Here is a 21,029-nt window from a genome sequence, read left to right as displayed (position 1 = left end):
CCACAAACCCCCCTGCACTGCTCTCAGCCTCCTTCTATCCCTCCCCCATACTCCTATGGGCCTCTGTTTCTCTCTTGCCCCCATGTGCCTTGCATCAGCCCTCATTCTCCCTGCTGCCCCTCACTCATTACCTTCTTCTGTCTGTCTCCTGCTCCCCTCCCAGGATCTCACTACACCTCCTCCCCCCTCAGTCTGCCCACTGGACATGGACAACCCTGCGCACTGCCCCACAATCCACCTCTCGCCCCTCCACCCCTCACTAATTCCCCTGCACCCTCCTCAGTCTGGCTGTAGCTTCCCATGTCTCCTTTTCTATGCATGGTGTCTCCTTGTCCGAGGATGTTGTGAAGGCCAAGACTATAGCAGGGTTCAAACAAGAACTAGATAAATTCATGGAGGATAGGTCCATGCCAGGATGGGCAGGGATGTTTGCCAGAAGCTGGGAATGGGCAACAGAGGATGGATCACTTGATGATTACCTGTTCTGTTCATTCCCTCTGGGGCACCTGGCATTGGCCACTGTTGGTAGACAGGATACTGGGCTAGATGGACCTTTGGTTTGACCCAGTATAAACCATTCTTATGTTCTTATATATCCAGCCTCCTAACCACAGGGCCCCAGCCATATTCCCTGAGGAGAGCATGGCTTTGACCATACTGAAAACAATAGGAGCTGGTGACTATTACTAGGAGCTGCCTTACTTCCACATGCCTGGAAGATCTGTAGAGAAATGGTGGCCATCTGGAATAATAATAAATAATTATTGAATGAACAATAATAGTCCTCAACTATACTACGGGAACAGCCATAGGTATTACTAAAGTGGCTCCCCAAAATTCCAGCCTTTTCCAAGAAAAATTTCTAGACAAATGAACCATGAAACCAATGATGTACCTGAGATATATCAATGATATTTTCATCTTATGGACAGATCACCTCAGCTCCCTCACAGATTTCCACCACAACTTCAACAACCATTACCCATCCATTAAACTCTCTCTGAAATAATTCCACACTAGCATCAACTTCCTGGACAGCAATCAGCTGCAATAATGGAACCCTACAGACAACAATATACAAGAAACCCACAGATCACCACACCTACCTTCACAGATCCAATAATTGCCCCAAATATACCAAGAAATCAGTTATCTACAGCCAGACACTCAGATGCCATATATTATGCTCTGAGGAAAAAGGCCAGGATACATACCTTAACACACTTAAAACCACCTTTACCAAACAAGGACACCCCACCAAAAAAGATGGGTCCATCAATGACTATTAGTCTGGATGGGTAGATCAGAACACACCAACTCAAAGCAGTACCAGACCCTACCAGAATAACAGATGGAAAACCTGCAGACATATCTCCACTGCTACAATGATCAACACCCCCCAGAACACACCTTTCAAGATCCATGGGTCCTACACCTGCCCATCATGACATGAGGTGTACTTCACCCAGTGCACTAAATGCCCCAGTAACAACTACGTGGGTGAAACCAGACAGTCTCTATGCTCTCGAATGAACTGACACATAGAAATGCAAAAAGACAAAAATGCTCTATCGCCTGTGGGTGAACACTTTTCACAAATGATCATAGAATCATAGAATCTCAGGGTTGGAAGGGACCTCAGGAGGTCATCTAGTCCAACCCCCCGCTCAAAGCAGGACCAAACCCAACTAAATCATCCCAGCCAGGGCTTTGTCAAGCCTGACCTTAAAAACCTCTAAGGAAGGAGATTCCACTACCTCCCTAGGTAACCCATTCCAGTTCTTCACCACCCTACTAGTGAAAAAGTTTTTCCTAATATCCAGCCTAAACCTCCCCCTCTGCAACTTGAGACCATTACTCCTTGTTCTGTCATCTTCTACCACTGAGAACAGTCTAGATCCATCCTCTTTGGAACCCCCTTTCAGGTAGTTGAAAGCAGCTATCAAATCCCCCCTCATTCTTCTCTTCTGCAGGCTAAACAATCCCAGTTCCCTCAGCCTCTCCTCATAAGTCATGTGCTCCAGCCCCCTAATCATTTTTGTTGCCCTCCGCTGGACTCTCTCCAATTTATCCACATCCTTCTTGTAGTGTGGGGCCCAAAACTGGACACAGTACTCCAAATGAGGCCTCACCAGTGCTGAGTAGAGGGGAATGATCACATCCCTCGATCTGCTGGAAATGCCCCTACTTATACAACCCAAAATGCCATTAGCCTTCTTGGCAACAAGGGCACACTGTTGACTCATATTCAGCTTTTCGTCCACCGTAACCCCTAGGTCCTTTTCTGCAGAACTGCTGCCCAGCCATTCGGTCCCTAGTCTGTAGCAGTGCATGGGATTCTTCCGTCCTAAGTGCAGGACTCTGCACTTGTCCTTGTTGAACCTCATCATATTTCTTTTGGCCCAATCCTCTAATTTGTCTACTCTGTTCACTCTGTATGTGAACTCTCAGTCCTCATCCTCAGAAGAAACCTGCTCCATACCTTCAAAAAATGAGCCTGGAGGCTTAAATTCATAACTTTGCTGGACTCTAAAAATCATGAACTGAACAGACACTGATTTTATGGCTTATGGTTTTATTACAACAATCTGTCACTCTCTAACTCCCTTTTTGTTCTATGACTACTACAGTGGTGTTAACAGGCCATTTCACCTTGAATGGGGCCTTGTAAGCAATCTGTTCCACTTTGCATTTAGCTGTGACACCCTGACTTTAGTACTTTTCCCAGACCCGGAGAAGAGCTCTGTGTAAGCTCGAAAGCTTGTCTCTCTCCCCAACAGAAGTTGAACCAATAAAAGATATCACCCTTGTCTCTCTTGAGTAAGGATGACTTGACTTCAGCATTTCTGAAGGTAATGGGAGGTGACAGCCATGATGAACAAGGGAAAACAAGTGAGTTCAGCGTCGGGAATTGTGAGATCATGGGAAACTTCTAAAACTCCAGACTAAATATCATGAGATTCATGATGCTTTCAGTAGAGTCGGCGGCTCTTGGGCATCAGGTTTTCACCTCACAACCAGTATGTTTTCAATTAAAGCATCTGGAAATTTTCCACCTCTCCCAAGGAAAGTTCCCTGTTCTCTGCGGGGAGGGGGATTTTCCAGCCCTCTCCTGGAGTGAGCTGGTGGGATTGTGGCTGGGGCAGCAGGTACTGAATGAGGATCTCTTGCTATTTCAGGGGCCAGTGACCTTCAAGAAGGAGACTCATCATGGAGGAGAATTGTGAGAATGTGACCTCACTGGGTAAGGATCCCTGTACCCTTAGGAATTAGAAGCTGGGGGAGCGGGTTTCTCTGAGGCACGTGATTTGGCTTCTGCTCAGGGTTCTTTCCTGCTCCCTTATATTTTGGGGGGACCAGCCACATCACCCCCAGAATCCATATGACCACTCCACACCCTCTTCCAAGGGAGAGGAATTCAGAGACGCATTGGAGATGCTAGTCCATCCCCACAACTTCGAATGGAGAGGAAGAGTTGCATGTTCCTCTCCGTATTATTAAACATGGGCGTACAGTGTCCCTCCCTACAGAGAACTGGGTCCATGCCTGGAGAGGGCTTTGGTCTCAGCAATATTAGAAAGGAGTAAGAAGAGATGGTCCAATTCCTAAGCCAGAGTCATAAGACTCCCCAGTGTATGGAGATCCCGGGATCTCCTTCCGCAGGAATCACATGCCACTATAAACACCCAACCTCCCCCAAAGGATCTCCAAGACCATTTTTCAATCCATTTGGTTTATACAAAGGCACTACCTGGCACATCTGGAAACATCTGAGAATAACTGTAAAACCCTAGTCTCAGCCTCGGCTGTTTTCTTTCCCCTGAGCTGAGTTTCCAGTTCCCACAGCCAACATGATCTCCTAGCTGGAAAAGGGGGAAGAGCCATGAGTCCTAGGTCACCAGGGCTCCATGGAAAAAGTGATCCTGAGAGGTGCCGGTCAGATGAGGAATTGTTTGAACAAATGCAGAAATCATCCAGCCTTGGCATAAACGTCTGGCATTCTCACACAGGCCCCATAAACTCCCCCATTTCTGCCTTATCTCTACCTCATCTCTACCTAGTCAAGATTATGCCCATGAGGTGTTCTATCTTCCTGGCAGATGTTACTCATGGCTTTCCTCCCACCCTGACCAACATCTGGCAGCGGCTCATGTCTCTCTGAATGTTCAGATAGGTTGAAGAGGCAGAATTGGTCCTCTCCTCTCTCTGTTTCGAGGAAGGTCTTGGGATTCAGATTCTACTCCTGAGTTTTTGATCGCCCCAGAAGTTATTTGGGTTTGTTTTTCTCATTCTCATCCCCCTTCTCATGTACCCTTTTCCCCTAACACAGGGACAGACTCCTGTCTGGATTCTCTCTCTGTCCCAGCAGGTGATGTGATGGTGAGTGAGAATAAGGACTCAAGTCCTCAGCAGAAAAGTCTTGAGCATGTGGAACCATGTGGGATATTGCTGGGAAGACCTGAAGAGGGTATTTTCCAAAGTTCTGAGCTGGGAGAATCCTGTGAGACTCAACACAGGCCAGAGAGGCAACTGGGAAACCCCTCAGGAGATGGTCAGAGAAAATCCAGTCACCGTGCGGGAGATTTGAAGGACCTCAATGGGACCACAGTGCAGCTGAGAATCAGCACTAAAGAGAAACGGCATGAATGTGCTGAGTGTGGGAAAAGCTTCAGCCAGAGATCAAACCTGATTGTACATCAGAGAGTTCACACAGGAGAGAGACCTTACAGCTGCCCTGACTGCAGGAAAAGCTTCAAGCAGAGTTCAGACCTTCTTCGACATCAAAGAATTCACACAGGAGAGAGGCCCTACCGATGTCCCATCTGTGGTAAAAGCTTCAATCAGAGCTCAGAACTTAGTAAACATCAGAGAACCCACACGGGAGAGAAACCCTATAAGTGCCTTGAGTGTGGGAAAAACTTCAATCAGAGCTCAGAACTTGTTAAACATCAGAGAATTCACACAGGAGAGAGACCTTATAGGTGCTTGGACTGTGGAGAAACCTTTAGCCAGAGCTCACACCTTACTGTGCATCAAAGAATCCACACGGGAGAGAGACCCTATAAGTGCCCCAAGTGTGGAGAAAGTTTCAGTGTGAGATCAGCCCTTACTACACATCAAAGGATCCATACAGGAGAGAAACCCTATAAATGCCCCATCTGTGAAGAAAGATTCAGTCAGGTCTCAGCCCTTATTACACATGAGAGAATCCACTCCGGAGAGAGACCCTATAAATGCCCCGACTGTGGGAAAAGCTTCACACAGAGCTCAGCCCTAATTAGACATCAGAGAACCCACATGGGAGAGACACCCTATAAATGCTTAGACTGTGGGAAAAGCTTCAAGGCGAAGGTCTCTCTAATGTCCCACCAGAAACTGCACACAGGATAGAAGGTGTCAGAAGCTTTCCCTGCAGGGCAGGTGTGGCCAAATTCAGTGGGCTATTCATTTGTATTGGAGCTTACAGGAACAGATCATTTGCATCGTCTAAATTGCCAGCAGAAGAGACGGTGAGGCAGCATAGAGGCAGACAGCATGGGATAGAATCCACCCCCAGCAGGGAAAAGGAACTGTAGCTCGGGAGACATGTCAGAAGAAGACATTTCTAAGGTTTACTGGATTATGAAGAGACAGGGAGCAAATCCCTAAAATATCCTTCAGCTGAGGAGACAAGGAAAACCAGCACCTTGAACTCCGACAGCGGGGCTCCTGGCTGAAAGCTAGCCAGCCATTGCCGGGAATGGAAGACTAGTGAGGAAACTACCTTGTACAAAGATTGGTGCTTGTTAAGTTAGCTCCTAGCCATTAGGAAGCATATTTTTACTTTTGTTTGTTTGTGACCTTTCTATCTTTATTCCTTCTACCAGGTATCACTTAGGGCTTGGCTACACTTACAGTCGAGGAAAGCTGGCTGTATTTTAAAGAATCCTTATTGAGGTTGCAGGAACAAACCATCCCGATGTGTAGGAAGAAAAGTAAATATGGCAGGCGACCAGCTTGGCTTAACAGTGAAATCCTTGCTCGTCTTAAACACAAAAAAACAGCTTACAAGAAGTGGAAGATTGGACAAATAACCAGGATGGAGTATAAAAGTATTGCTCAGGCATGCAGGAGTGAAATTAGGAAGGCCAAATCACACTTGGAGTTGCAGCTAGCCGGAGATGTTAGGAGTAACAAGAAGGGTTTCTTCAGGTATGTTAGCAACAAGAAGAAAGACAAGGAAAGTGTGGGCCCCTTGCTGAATGAGGGAGGGAACCTAGTGACAGAGGATGTGGAGAAAGCTAGTGTACTCAATGCTTTTTTTGCCTCTGTCTTCACAGACAAGGTCAGCTCCCAGACAGCTGCACTCTGCAGCACGGTATGGGGAGGAGGTGACCAGCTCTCTGTGGAGGAAGAAGTAGTTCGGGACTATTTAGAAAAGCTGGACGAGCACAAGTCCATGGGGCCGGATGCACTGCATCCGAGGGTGCTAAAGGAGTTGGCCGATGAGATTGCAGAGCCATTGGCCATTATCTCTGAAAAATCATGGCGATTGGGGGAGGTCCCGGATGACTGGAAAAAAGCTAATGTAGTGCCCATCTTTAAAAAAGGGAAGAAGGAAGATCCAGGGAACTACAGGTCAGTCAGTCTCACCTCAGTCCCTGGAAAAATCATGGAACAGGTCCTCAAGGAATCAATTCTGAACCACTTAAAGGAGGGGAAAGTGATCAGGAACAGTCAGCATGGATTCACCAAGGGCAAGTCATGCCTGACTAACCTAATTGCCTTCTATGATGAGATAACCAGCTCTGTGGATGAGGGGAAAGCAGTGGATGTGCTAGTTCTGGACTTTAGCAAAGCTTTTGATACAGTCTCCCACAGTATTCTTGCCAGCAAGTTAAAGAAGTCTGGGCTGGATGAATGGACGGTAAGGTGGATAGAAAACTGGCTAGATGGTCGGGCTCAACGGGTAGTGATCAATGGTTCCATGTCTAGTTGGCAGCCAGTATCAAGTGGAGTGCCCCAAGGGTCGGTGCTGGGGCCGGTTTTGTTCAATATCTTCATTAACGATCTGGAGGATGGTGTGGACTGCACCCTTAGCAAGTTTGCAGATGACACTAAACTGGGAGGAGTGGTTGATACGCTGGAGGGTAGGGATAGGATACAGAGGGACCTAGACAAATTAGAGGATTGGGCCAAAAGAAATATGATGAGGTTCAACAAGGACAAGTGCAGAGTCCTGCACTTAGGACGGAAGAATCCCATGCACTGCTACAGACTAGGGACCGAATGGCTGGGCAGCAGTTCTGCAGAAAAGGACCTAGGGGTTATGGTGGACGAAAAGCTGAATATGAGTCAACAGTGTGCCCTTGTTGCCAAGAAGGCTAATGGCATTTTGGGTTGTATAAGTAGGGGCATTTCCAGCAGATCGAGGGATGTGATCATTCCCCTCTAGTCAGCACTGGTGAGGCCTCATTTGGAGTAGTGTGTCCAGTTTTGGGCCCCACACTACAAGAAGGATGTGGATAAATTGGAGAGAGTCCAGCGGAGGGCAACAAAAATGATTAGGGGGCTGGAGCACATGACTTATGAGGAGAGGCTGAGGGAACTGGGATTGTTTAGTCTGCAGAAGAGAAGAATGAGGGGGGATTTGATAGTTGCTTTCAACTACCTGAAAGGGGGTTCCAAAGAGGATGGATCTAAGCTGTTCTCAGTGGTAGAAGATGACAGAACAAGGAGTAATGGTCTCAAGTTACAGAGGGGGAGGTTTAGGTTGGACATTAGGAAAAACTTTTTCACTAGTAGGGTGGTGAAGAACTGGAATGGGTTACCTAGGGAGGTGGTGGAATCTCCTTCCTTAGAGGTTTTTAAGGTCAGCCTTGACAAAGGCCTGGCTGGGATGATTTAGTTGGGTTTGGTCCTGCTTTGAGCAGGGGGTTGGACTAGATGACCTCCTGAGGTCCCTTCCAACCCTGAGATTCTATGATTCTATGACCTGGACTCTGCAGCTGGAGTGCTCTTGGTAATCCACCTCCATGAGAAGCATAATGCTTGCTGCTCGCCCGAGCATCAGTGTGAATGAGGTTTTGCATTACTGTGCTTTGATTGGCCTCCAGAAACATCCCATAATCCCCTTAAGTCAAGTGGCACTCTTGTCATTGTTTTGGAATCGGCTGCAGGAATGTGGATATGTCCTTTCAAAGCCCCGCTTCTGACAGCCGGCTGCTTATCTGCTCCGAGACAAAGCAAGCCATTAGTGTGGAATGTTGCTGTTGTGAGTGTGTGTGGCAGGGGGTGGGAGGAGTCTGAACTTACAAGACAACATGTTGACATACTCTCAGCACCCCAAAAACCCACTCTCTCTCTCCTCCCACATACACACAACACACTCCCTGTCACACTCCACCCCACGCCCCACATTTGAAAAGCACGTTGCAGCCACTTGAATGCTGGGATAATGTTATATCAACCAGGCAAGGTACTAACGAACTTCAACAGGATTTTATTTTTACAGTGGAAACCTCTTTACCAAGCTGCTGCTGCACCCTCTCTAACTCTCACTCAGCCTCCTCAACTCCTCCCCCCTCTTTCCTGTTTCCTGTCCTTTCAGACTCCCAACAGCCAGTGCTCCCAGTTCTAATAATTACAAGCACATCTAAACACCACAGATAGCTACTACAATGCACTGCTCTTTGTGGTGTTGCAAGAGCTGCTAATGTGGCCATGCCAGTGCACTTCCAGCTGTCGGTGTAAACACAGGGCAGCGTTTTCCCTGCTGCAGTCTCCGAAGGCTGGTTTAACTCCCAGCACTCTACATCTGCAAGTGTAGCCATGCCCTTAAGCTATGACTTTTGTTTAATACACTTGTTCTACTTTCACTACAAAGCAACTCAGGGCTGTGTTTCAAGGGAAGGGTGTATTTACCCTAGTTCAGTTAACAAGCTGTAAAGTACTGAGTCTTTAACAGAGAACTGAACTTAATATCTTCTGTGAATGTACAGTGATAGGGGCTGTGCATTGCAGAGAACCATCGCGGAGGCACTTGGGGGCTGGAGTTCACCAGTTGTTAGCGAGGGTTGGGTTGGGAGAGTGCTGAGCAGTTTGCTGGTGAGGAAAACAGAGAGGTGTGGCAGGGAGCTGACACACCGTCTAATCTCCAGCAAAACTCACTTTTGCTGAGGCTGAGGGGTAACACAGCGGCTCCCAGCTCTGGATGTCCCCAGTGGCTTGTTAAAGTGGTGCTGTGACGGTACCTCCCATAAGGCTTTATGGGAGTATGACATAACTAGAATATGTTTTGTGCTGCCTGTGCCATGTAACATATCTCTGTAAAAGTTACGGTCTGCTATATCTATTCATCCTGTTTGTACACATATATCATTTTGTACTTGAGGTTAAGAATATTGGCTGTATACTGGCTTGATTTCTAAGTAAGCTTTTTGAGGCATTTGGTCAGCTTCTTTAGAAAGGAATTTGCAAGGTTAAGTAGCTGATCAGGAAGCACTTGGGGAACAATGCGTCTTGGAATGTTCCAATCCACATAAAAAGTCTTCCTAAAGACATACAAGATACTATGCATGGCTGCCCGGGGGGAGGCGGGGGGGGGCAAGTGGGGCAATTTGCCCCAGGCCCTGCAGGGGCCTCGCGAGCCCTGGCCCAGCAGCGGTCTGGGTCTTTGGCGGCATTTTGGCAGCGGAGGACCCTTCAGTGCTGCTGAAGACGCGGAGCGACTGAAGGGCCCCCCGCCGCCAAAATGCTGCCGAAGACCCTGACCGCCGCCTGGTGAGCACCACAGCTCCCCTGCTTTGCCCCAGGCCCCCTGAATCCTCTGGGCGACCCTGATACCATGTGGACAATGGCTTCTGCCTGTAAAGACTGTGAGTCATGCATGGACATGTGACTTGCCCGGGTGACTCCAGAACTCCTTCTTGGAGTTGGATTTGCATAGGAATGAGGAGGGGGGTCTCCACCCAGAAGAGAAAGTCTATTTAAACCCGAGAGAGACCCCTCCATTTTGTCTTCAGCTGGCAAAAGAAGGAGCCTCTCCACCCCCCAGGATACTTGAAGGAAACTGGAACAAAGGATAGTAACTACAGGGGGTGTGAGCGATTGCTGGACCCAGGCTAAAAGGAGATTAGCCTGTAAAAGGGAGCATTCTGGAACTGGTGAGGATCTTATCTGTATTCCGTTTGATTAAACATAGATTTGCACATTTTTATTTTATTTTGCTTGGTGACTTACTTTGTTCTGTCTGTTACTACTTGGAATCACTTACATCCTACTTTCTGTATTTAATAAAATCACTTTTTACTTATTAAGTAACTCAGAGTATGTATTAATACCTGGGGGAGCAAACAATTTATGAGTTTACCTTGCATAAGCTTTTTACAGGGTAAAACGGATTTATTTGGGTTTAGATCCCATCGGGAGTTGGGCACCTGAGTGCTAAAGACAAGCACACTTCCGTGAGCTGCTTTCAGGTAAACCTGCAGCTTTGGGGCAAGTAATTCAGACCCTGGGTCTTTGTTGGAGCAGACGGGAGTGTCTGGCTCAGCAAGACAGGGTGCTGGAGTCCTGAGCTGGGGGGAGAAACAGCAGCAGAGGTAGTCTTGGCACATCAGACCATCAGTCTTGGCATTGCAGCAGGGCAGCTCCCAGGGGGTTTCTGTGATCCAACCCATCACAGGTGCCATGTACTAGGACGGGGGTGGCCAAACGTACTGACCCTCTGAGCTGCATACAATAATCTTCATAACCCCAAGAGCCGGGCGCGCCTGCTGGGGCTCGGGGCTTCAGCTCTGTGGGGCTCCCCTGCCGGGGCACAGGGCTTCTGCCCCATGGCAGGCACCTGCCGAGGCTCAGGGCCCCAGCAGGCGCACCCCATGGGGCTGAAGCCCTGAGCCCCGCCAGAGGGCAGAAGCCCCAAGCTCTGCTCCCTGCCTGTTGGGCAGAGAATGGGGGGCATCCCGCATTAGCCAGCATGGGCAGGGATGGTGTCTGTAGGCTCTGTTTGCCAGAAGCTGGGAATGGGCGACAGGGGATGGATCACTGGATGATTACCTGTTCTGTTCATTCCCTCTGAGGCACCTGGCATTGGCCACTGTCGGAAGACAGGACACTGGGTGAGATGGACCATTGGTCTGACCCAGTATGGCTGTTCTTATGGTGGGCTCCAGGAGCCGCACTTTAACTATAAAAGAGCCGCACGTGGCTCACAAACCGCAGTTTGGCCACCCCTGTGCTAGGAGCTAGTCCTCACCTTTCCTCTATCAGCCTGTCCCATAGCTCGGTGGTTAGGCTGCTCTCATGACAGACTGTGCTGGTGGGAGCCTTTCTCCCTCTGAGGTAGAAGGCGGGGGGTCTTGAATCTGGGTCTCCAGCACCTCAGGTAAGTGCTGTAGCTACTGGGTTAAAAGTTAGTTGTGTGGGCACTGCCACCTTCTCCATGGCTGTTTGTTTTGCATGGCGTGAGGCAGGCGCCTGCCTCATTCTCACAAGAAACAATGTAGGCTGTGACGTTATTGATATAAATGGGGACCATATAGAACATGGGTTGCAACCAAGGTCCTGTAGTGGCACCAAACCTTGGGTAAAGGGGGTCATCTAAGGTGTCTAAGACCAGGTTCTGGGTTGCTGGTTATGATTATGCTGTCTGTATGTCTGCGTATCATTTTGTAGTTGAAGTTATAAGTATTGGCTCTGTAATGTCTGTATTCTGTATTATGCTCTGCCTCTGGGAAGTGTCCCAGACAAAGCTGATGTTAGCCCGGCATAGCTGGCTTGATGGCCCATTAAAGGGCCATCGGCTACACAATTGACCCATGGAGAGAAGGCAGACACGCCTTGTGACTCAGCAAAGTATGCAGGGACTGGCCCATGTGACTCCAGGCTCCATTTTGCTGTAATTTCCACAGTGAAGACAAAGGGATTCTTACACCTGGAAAAGTCTATATAAGGCTAATGCCTCATCTCCATCTTGTCTTCAATCCTGCTTCTGACCTCTGGAAGGACTTTGCTACAAACTGAAGCTTTACACAAGGGACTGAACGACCCATCCCAGTGGGGGATGCATTCCAGAGACTCAATTTGAACCTGCAGTTTACTCCAGCACTGCTGCAAGCCTGAACTAAGAACTTTGCCATTACTGTATGTAATTGATTCCATTTAACCAATTCTACCTCTCATTTCCACCTTTTTCCCTTTGTAAATAAACCTTTAGATTTTAGATTCTAAAGGATTGGCAACAGCGTGATTTGTGGGTAAGATCTGATGTGTATATTGACCTGGGTCTGGGGCTTGGTCCTTTGGGATCGAGGGAACCGTTTTCTTTTATTGGGGTGTTGGTTTTCATAACCATTCATCCCCAGGACGAGTGCACTGGTGGTGATGCTGGGAGACTGGAGTGTCTAAGGAAATTGCTTGTTTGACTTGTGGTTAGCCAGTGGGGTGAGACCAAAGTCCTTTTTGTCTGGCTGGTTTGGTTGGCCTTAGAGGTGGAAAAACCCCAGCCTAGGGCGGTGACTGCCCTGTTTGAGCAATTGGTCCTGATTTGGCACTCTCAGTTGGGTCCCGCCAGAATCGCTCCGTCACAGTGGCGTAGTCGTGCTTGGATCCACAGAACCAGGTCAATTAAGCTTTGGGTCAGAACCCCACGCTATCCAAATTTTAACTTTGGGATTGAGAGTTTGGTTGGTTAAAGATCAGTGACCATGAGACAGAAAGCATCAGGAAAAGCAAGGAAACTGCAAGCCTTGAGAGACAGCCTGCAGTTTGATTATGAGCAAGAACTGGCAGAAATTCGAATGGAGAAAGAGGCTGAGGAGAGAAAGAAAGAAGTTGCTAAGAGAGAAGAAAAAGCTCGTAAGAGGCATCTGGAGCTGCTGGCTGCTGAGGAGAAAACTCGACAGATGCAACAGGAGACAGCTAGACTCCAAATCCAAGTCAAAAAAGCAATGGAAGAACAGCAGAGACTGTATCCTCTTGAAAGTCCAGTTTGTAACAATGTTGGTATGTTGTATAACTCTGAGCAGTTGTCTGGGGGTAACCAAATGTACCCCAACAATGCCACCTTTTATGTCAATGCTGTTACTGTGTGTTCAGTAGGGGGTGGCCCCATAAATTGTGCCAGTGCTATGGATGGGAATGGTAATGGAAAATTCATAGAGAGTGTAAAAGTCAATGGTAAAAGCTGTTTAGGGCAAATTATGGCTTCTAACATCACTCTTGTTAAAGCAGATCTGGTCAAAGAAGAAGATTATTTACCAAATCAGAGTGTGAATGTTGTGATCCTCTGTGAGTTTACTGTCCGTGTGCCTTTAGCCAGAATCCACCTTGAGTGGAATGGGGCTCAGCATGAAGTGATAGCTGGTGTCAGGAAGTTATTGCCTAAAGATCTTTTAATTGGGGAAAATGTTAAAGCTTTGTTCAATCCAGGTAGCCAGTCACAGGAGAGGAATGATCTTAAACCTGTGTCTATTGTGGGCAATGATTTGCCTGAGGAGGGTTGCTCCAAAGGTTTGTCTGTGCAAAAAAGCAGTTTGTCTGGGAATGAAGTTTCTGCATGTCTGTCTGATGTCTCAGAAGTTAATCTGGGGTTAGATCAAGAGCAGAAAGATCTCATTGGTGAGGAAAATGTTTCTCAGGAACAGATTAAAGTAGATGGTCAGGTTAAAGCCCTAACTGAGGAAGGAGAGGGTAAATTTGTAATGGGTAATGAATTGTTGGCTAGTGCAGCTTGTAGAAGTAAACCTGAAATGGGTAACTGTGATTTGCTAAAAGTAGCTCAGTGTAGTAAAAAGAGCAGCAGCTTATCTGTTGGGAGTGGCAATGTGCCTGGTAGGGAAAGTTTGGAGGAGCCTAGGCAGCCTTGTGAGCTGATGGCTTTGTCTAATCAGCAGTTTGGGAAGGGAGGGATAGTGGAAGATGAGTGTCCATATCCCTTACCTGTTTCCTGTGTGGAGAAATGTGACAGTGAAGGGAATATGCCTGTCTCTGTCAGGGGTATTGACTTGCCTATGAAGGGAGCTACCTCGGTCTCCAAGCAGTTGTCTGTGAACAGCCCTGTGTGCTGGGACAAGGGAAATGAGATCCCAAGCTGTGTGTCTGGTGAAGGAGAATGTGTCTCCGGCTCTTCTGTGTCTGTGGAGCAGACAGAAGGTGCCTGTCAGCCTGTGATGGTTGAGGGTAATTCAGTTGTCTCGGAGTTGGTTGTAAATACAGCTAAAGCCCAGGAAGGGAATAGTCCTGAGTTTGTGTCTGCTGGGGAGAATGGCACTGTGACTAGGTTGCATCCAGTTAGTGTCATAGCAAGGTCCCAAAGACCAGACAGTTCTGGTGCTTGTAGTTTGCCAGTTGCTAATGTGTGGTTGGAAAGGGGTGTAGCAACTCTGTCTGATCAGGGTGATACCCTAGCCGGGGCACAAGGAGAGCATGAAGGTGATTTAAGTGTGTTACCTACTGACAGTTTGACAACTTGTAGCAAGAAGGAAAAGATTCCTGAACTTGTTCATGGCCAAGGGAAGGAGACTGCTTCGGACCTGTTATCTAGAAAGTCTGTAGGTGTGCCTAAAAGGGGATTGTGTAGAAATCCGCCTGTTGGGCCTGAGGTGATTCTAAATGTAAGTGAGACCCAGAAAGCGTCTGTGGTTGCTCAGGGAAGTGTTCCTTTAGAGCAAGCCCTAGGTGGAGAGGGTGAGGGCAGAATTTCTGAGAGGGGTGAATTGCTGCTTAGAGAAGCTCCTAGGGAAAGGAATCCTCATGGTAGCCTGTGCAAGCAGTTTACTGCAACTGAAGGGTGTAAAAGTGATTTAATCAAGGAAGTTTCAGTTCCTAACAGCCAGAAATTTTCTGTTGTGAATGGATCCACTGACTTTCCTTTTGAGAGATCCAGTGTGGGCAGCTTTGAAAAGGTCTCAGGTGGAGTAGAAGCTGTTAAGGAAGTGGAGCAGCCCTATAACCGCCTGGCTGTGTGTAGCCAGCTTGTTGGTGAGACAATGGTGTTGGGACAGGAATGTCTCCATGCTGAATCTGTAAGTGAGCAGTCTGTGCTTCAGGGTCGGAGGACAGATTCAGTTACTGGTGTTTCAGAGCAGAACAGTTTTAGGGCTGAATGCTTGAGGAGGCAGGGGAGAGCAAGCCAGCTCTCACCCTCAGACTCTTTGGATTTGTGTGGTATCTCTGTAAGACAAAGTCCAGCCTTGGAATCCATGGCAGCTAAGAAGTTAAAAGCTAGTGTTTGTGTTGATGCGAATTACTGGGCTGGCAGGGAGAAGAAAGACTTGATAATAGCTGTTAGCACAAAGGGCCCACCCCATCAGCCAGTGAATTCTGTTAAGCAAGAGAAGTCAGGGTTTAAATCTGCAGGACAAGAAGGAAAGAGAAGACTGAATTTTGCAAAGGGAAGCCACAGGTTAACCCTAAAATGCACAAACTCCAGTGGTATTGAGCCAAGGGTGTGGCATGACAAACATGATTGTAAATGGACACTTGCAATGAATTTGTTGTTATTGCTAATGCTAATTTTTGTAACTAATGTGTTGCTATTGCCAAGAACTGTAACAATGTACGATGTGCCTAATCTTTTGGAAAATCCCTTGAACATGTTGAAAGGAATACATGAAAATACACTTTATGTTAAAGGGCCTTGCTATACTGATGTTTCACAGTTAATGCCTGTAAACAGTGTTGGAACTTTTCACAGGGGAAAATACATTCCAGACCTGATGTGCGGTATGAAAGGGGAAACTGAGGCACACTACCATATTGCTTTCATGGCTAAATGCCAAAAGTCCTGTACTATGAACAACATCAATATCTACATTGGTTTAATGTTAATTGGGTTCAAAACATTGGCCAAAGCTGGTATGGATAAAGTAGCTGTTTTCTTTAGCTCTTGGCAAGATCACATGAAACATACAGGAACCATGCTGCAAAAGCTAACCAAGTTATACCTTAAGTTTGTAAAGAGATCCATTCATGTTATTGAACATGACTTTGATAAACCATTTCGGTTATACACTGGTACGGCCTCTAGCCCAACACTAGCTGTAGTGAGACAGACCCAAGGAAAGGGGGCTCTTGGGATGCAGTCAGCGATGTTTTGTCATCCCTTCCTGCATCAATTTTGCGTTGGGGGTGTGACGTTATTGATATAAATGGGGACCATATAGAACATGGGTTGCAACCAAGGTCCTGTAGTGGCACCAAACCTTGGGTAAAGGGGGTCATCTAAGGTGTCTAAGACCAGGTTCTGGGTTGCTGGTTATGATTATGCTGTCTGTATGTCTGCGTATCATTTTGTAGTTGAAGTTATGTATTGGCTCTGTAATGTCTGTATTCTGTATTATGCTCTGCCTCTGGGAAGTGTCCCAGACAAAGCTGATGTTAGCCCGGCATAGCTGGCTTGATGGCCCATTAAAGGGCCATCGGCTACACAATTGACCCATGGAGAGAAGGCAGACACGCCTTGTGACTCAGCAAAGTATGCAGGGACTGGCCCATGTGACTCCAGGCTCCATTTTGCTGTAAATTTCCACAGTGAAGACAAAGGGATTCTTACACCTGGAAAAGTCTATATAAGGCTAATGCCTCATCTCCATCTTGTCTTCAATCCTGCTTCTGACCTCTGGAAGGACTTTGCTACAAACTGAAGCTTTACACAAGGGACTGAACGACCCATCCCAGTGGGGGATGCATTCCAGAGACTCAATTTGAACCTGCAGTTTACTCCAGCACTGCTGCAAGCCTGAACTAAGAACTTTGCCATTACTGTATGTAATTGATTCCATTTAACCAATTCTACCTCTCATTTCCACCTTTTTCCCTTTGTAAATAAACCTTTAGATTTTAGATTCTAAAGGATTGGCAACAGCGTGATTTGTGGGTAAGATCTGATGTGTATATTGACCTGGGTCTGGGGCTTGGTCCTTTGGGATCGAGGGAACCGTTTTCTTTTATTGGGGTGTTGGTTTTCATAACCATTCATCCCCAGGACGAGTGCACTGGTGGTGATGCTGGGAGACTGGAGTGTCTAAGGAAATTGCTTGTGTGACTTGTGGTTAGCCAATGGGGTGAGACCAAAGTCCTTTTTGTCTGGCTGGTTTGGTTGGCCTTAGAGGTGGAAAAACCCCAGCCTAGGGCGGTGACTGCCCTGTTTGAGCAATTGGTCCTGATTTGGCACTCTCAGTTGGGTCCCGCCAGAATCGCTCCGTCACATAGGCACCTAAGCCGCCGGCTCCAAGAGAGGGGCCGCCCATGGATCAATCAGAGCTAGGTGCCCAGCTCCATGAGACGGACTTGGGGCACGCACCCTGCATTGGCATCTGTCTGAGGGGGCTCTCCTCTCCTCACGTGCGTGCCGGCTTTTGTGAATCCCAGTCTAAGGCCCCTCTCTCTCCCCACGCATTGCGGCAGGGCAGGAGGGGGAGCTGAGGTGGCTCACTCAAGCTTTGTGGATCCCAGTGTTGTTCCAGTGATTTTCAAGGTGACTAAAAGCAGTGGCAGATTAACCAATGGGCCCACAGGGCCTGTGCCCAAAGGCCCCAGCCAATTAGGGGCTACTGGAAAAATGGACTCCCCACCCCCAGCAGACAAGCATTGTGCAGGGCAGGGGAAGCCCTCGTGCCCTGATCCAGCTCCACTATCCAGCAGCAGCTGGGTGGGGCATGGCAGGGGAGCCCCCTGCGCCCTGATCCTGCTCCGCTCCCCAGCAGCAGTGCCAGGTGGGCAGGGGAATCCCCTGCACCCTGGCCCTGCTTCCTGGCAGAAGCGCAGGGCAGTGGGGGAAGCCCCTCCACTCGGACCCCGACTGTGGCCCCGGGACTGGAGGAGCTCTGGCTCCCTGCCACAGCCTCAGGGCTGGGGAGCTCTCACAGCCTGCTGCGGCCCCAGGGCCCTGGGGGAGGGGGACAGAGTTTTCCGGTCTTGGGGCTGCAGTGGGTGGGCAGAAAGGAGCAAATGGGGGACCACAGTGGTAGGGGGGTGGCATGGGATGGGACCGTGGGTGGAACGGGTGGGCTGCAGACTGAAGGGGACGAACGGGGGCAGGACTGCAGGCGGGAGGGGGCCCCCCACTTGCTCTGTCCCAGGGCCACATGAAACCTTAATCCGCCTTTGAAAACGTTCGGTGTTGCAATGTTCAGCGTTACAAGGCCTAAGTCCCTTTGTGGCTCCAGGTCCCGAGCACCATGTTCTGGCAGCCTGGCAGGCCCACAGGAGGGGAAATGAAGAGCAAGAGACCCCAGTGGAGCCTGTCCAGCCCCAGTGTGCCACACCCCAGCTCCTCACAACCACCAGTCACCTGCCCTTCCCCACTGCTGCCTCCTCCCAGCTGCCACGGAACCACATCCCCCCCCCTCCTGCCCCTGTTAATGCAGCCCCAGGGCTCCCTCTATGGGACGCTGGCTCTGCTCCAGCCCCAGGTTGGGGGAATGGGACATGGGCCCTATGGTGCCGAAATCTCTGTCCCTGCAAATTCCCCCACTGCCAGGCAGGTCCAGCGTCCCAACCATAGCCTTCCTCGCCCCCGCATGCTTCTCAGCCCTGGCAGGGCCCCATGCAGGCAGGAGAGTTCCCTTTGCCCTCCCAGCTCCCCTGAACATGCCCCCTGCGGGCTCTGGCTTTCTGCTGCGCTCACAGCTCGACTCCTAGTGGGGCATGTGCCCCCTCAACCAAACCACTCAGCTCTCCTGGAGAGAAACCAGAGAGCCTGAGCTCCCTTCCCCACATGGCACAGGAACCAGGACTCCTGGGTTCTAGTCCCAGCTCTGGGAGGAGAGTGGGTCTGTGTCAGCAGGGGGTTGGGAGCCAGGACTTCTAGGTTCTCTGCCAGGGGAATGGGCTCGAGGGAGATTCGGAACCAGGACTCCTGGGTTCTAGTACCAGCTCTGGAGCAGTAGTGTGTCAGGTTTCCTGTAGGGAGGAGAAAATGTATGGAAGAAGTTTAAGGGGTATCATGTAATATAAGGGTTGGAAGGGACCTCAGGAGGTCATCTAAGCCAACCCCCTGCTTAATGAGGGGGACTACTCCCCAGACAGATTTTTATCCCAGTTCCCTAAATAGCCCCCTCAGGATTGAGCTCACAACCCTGGGTTTAGCAGGCCAATGCTCAAACCACTGAGCTATCCCTCCCCCGCAGTTGTTACCCAGCAAGGGGAGGGGAGATTTGGCCCTGGTGAGAGGTAAAGCCCAGCGAGCCGTATCTAACATGGAGGGATGCACAGATGTACCTCACCCAGGAGTGGGTTTGGCTGCTCTCACTGGTGAACAGGGGATACGGAGTACCTCTGACGCCCTGCACAGCAGCCACTTGGGTTTATTTAGCCCCTTGCTGGGCTCTGTACACACAGGACAAGGGATACGGAGTGCCTCTGACGCCCTGCACAGCAGCCACTTGGCTTTATTTATCCCCTTGCTGGGCTCTGTACACACAGGACAGGGGGATAAGGGCCAGTCCCGTGGGAATCCAGAGCAGGGTTAGTGACCAGAAAAGCAGAGACCCTGTTTGGAAAACAAGCTGTGGTTTTCAGGAATGCCAGGCTGTGATGATCACTGAAACACAGACACCACCAGGCAGCTGGATAACGGTCACACTGCACAGGGATTGCTCACCCAGTGCTAAAAAACAGCCACCTCTGGGGTGGGGTATGGCAGCTCGATAATAACCACAAAGTCAAGTTCTAGAGCAGAAATGCAGTGAGGAGCCAGCCAGTGGGAGCAGCAGCAGCCAAAGCCGGGACCTTCGGATCTTCCTGTCAAAACTGTAGAAAGTGCTGCCCTGGGGATGGCGTCGGGGGAATCTCCAGAGCAGCTCCTTTGATTCTGCTCCGTGCTAGCATTTGGCTCAGGGACACGAGGGGAGAGGGGGTAAAAATGTCCTGGTGTAGCCTCAGTGACTGTCTGCAGGGAAAGAGCCGGGGGGGGGGGCGGAATCGGTGTGAAATGGACTAAAGCTCCTTCTGAAACCTTCCCAATTGTCCTCCTCACCTTGACTAGCTGCAGTGTAACATCCACCTTTTGTTCCAGATCATCCCAGCCCCTGGAAGTTAAAGAGCGGCAGTGGAGATGGATCAAGAAGGGGATAATCAAACAGGGAGCTGCTGGTGGGTTTTTCCTAGGACAGAAAAAGCTGAGAGGAGAGGATGGGGTGGCAAGTTGAATCTGGGGGCTGATTTTTAGGGGACCCACTGGATGCTTTTGCGTGTGCAGGGTGTGGTAAGGTGAATTCCCCCATCTCTGTCCTCCAGGATAAGGAATTACACACAAGATGGGAGTAATCTATGCCTCTAGCAGCTTTTGACCCTACACGGGCTGCAGAAGGTATGGTTATTTCAGGGTGCCACTCTTCTTGAGTCCCCAGATTGACACACCTTGATCCTGATTTCCAGACCTGCAACATTCATTTGAAGCTGTGGCTGAACAGAAGCTAAATATTGACATAAATAGTGATAATAGCTATCTTATTTATTGACTATACTGTAGCCCCCTTTGCCAAGTGGTAGCAGATGTCAGAGCCTTGCAGGTCAGTTGCTTTGAAGGTGAAATCGATGGTGCAGAGTCAGGGTATGTTCTATTGTGAGTTGTATATTTACACTATACCCACCTGTCCTTGAACAGAGGTGGTCATCAATGGGATGCAGGCAAACCTGCCTTTTAAAAATCTCAGCCCCACACTAATTCCTAGTTTGCGAGAAGCACCTCTGCCCCAAAACTTGACTTAACTCTAAATTCCCTTGCTGTTTGCCACAGCCACAGCTCCCCAAACAGCATCAGCATTGCAAAATTAACAACATCTTCAAAAACTGAACAGTGCCCAGACCCTGAGAAAAAGAACGTTTAAGATTGTGCTCTAGTGCCCCCTGGTGATTGCTGCCATAATACATCCATATACCCATAACAGCACAGACGGTATTGATCTACTTGGGCATGGCCATAATTGATCAGAAGCAATTATGGGAATGTAGTCAGTAAATACATACAAACATTACTAACCTTTTCTCATTCTGCTCCATTCTAGGAAGATTGCTTTGTTTAAAAACAAATGGTCAGAAGG

General features: G+C 48.9%; 2 protein-coding genes across 3 annotated transcripts in view; both read left to right on the top strand.

The window, feature by feature from the left end:
* The window catches only part of LOC123345053 (zinc finger protein 883-like), a 902,586-nt gene that overhangs the window by 95,484 nt on the left and 786,073 nt on the right, over positions 1-21,029 (top strand). The window lies entirely within an intron of this gene.
* Positions 2,415-5,993, top strand: LOC123345065 (zinc finger protein 239-like). 2 transcript variants are annotated; one of them, XM_044981694.1, is made up of 2 exons: positions 2,415-3,244; positions 4,331-5,993. In XM_044981694.1, exons 1-2 carry the CDS (start codon positions 3,211-3,213, stop codon positions 5,389-5,391), a joined length of 1,095 nt encoding a protein of 364 aa, XP_044837629.1. In that variant the 5' UTR covers positions 2,415-3,210; the 3' UTR covers positions 5,392-5,993. The 2 variants fall into 2 exon arrangements, with proteins under 2 accessions (XP_044837629.1, XP_044837630.1); XM_044981695.1 differs by having other exon boundaries at positions 2,415-4,275; positions 4,370-5,993.

The sequence above is a fragment of the Mauremys mutica genome, chromosome 12 (assembly GCF_020497125.1).
Source record: "Mauremys mutica isolate MM-2020 ecotype Southern chromosome 12, ASM2049712v1, whole genome shotgun sequence".
NCBI classification, from domain to species: Eukaryota; Metazoa; Chordata; order Testudines; family Geoemydidae; genus Mauremys; species Mauremys mutica.
The sequence above is the reverse complement of the archived record's forward strand: the minus strand, read 5'-3'. Positions and strand labels throughout refer to the sequence as shown.

Coding starts and splice junctions, on each gene's coding strand:
- LOC123345065 (XM_044981694.1), top strand. CDS start 3,211: ATGGAGGAGAATTGTGAGAATGTGACCTCACTGG. Junction 3,245..4,330: donor TGAGAATGTGACCTCACTGG/GTAAGGATCCCT, acceptor CCCCTAACACAG/GGACAGACTCCTGTCTGGAT.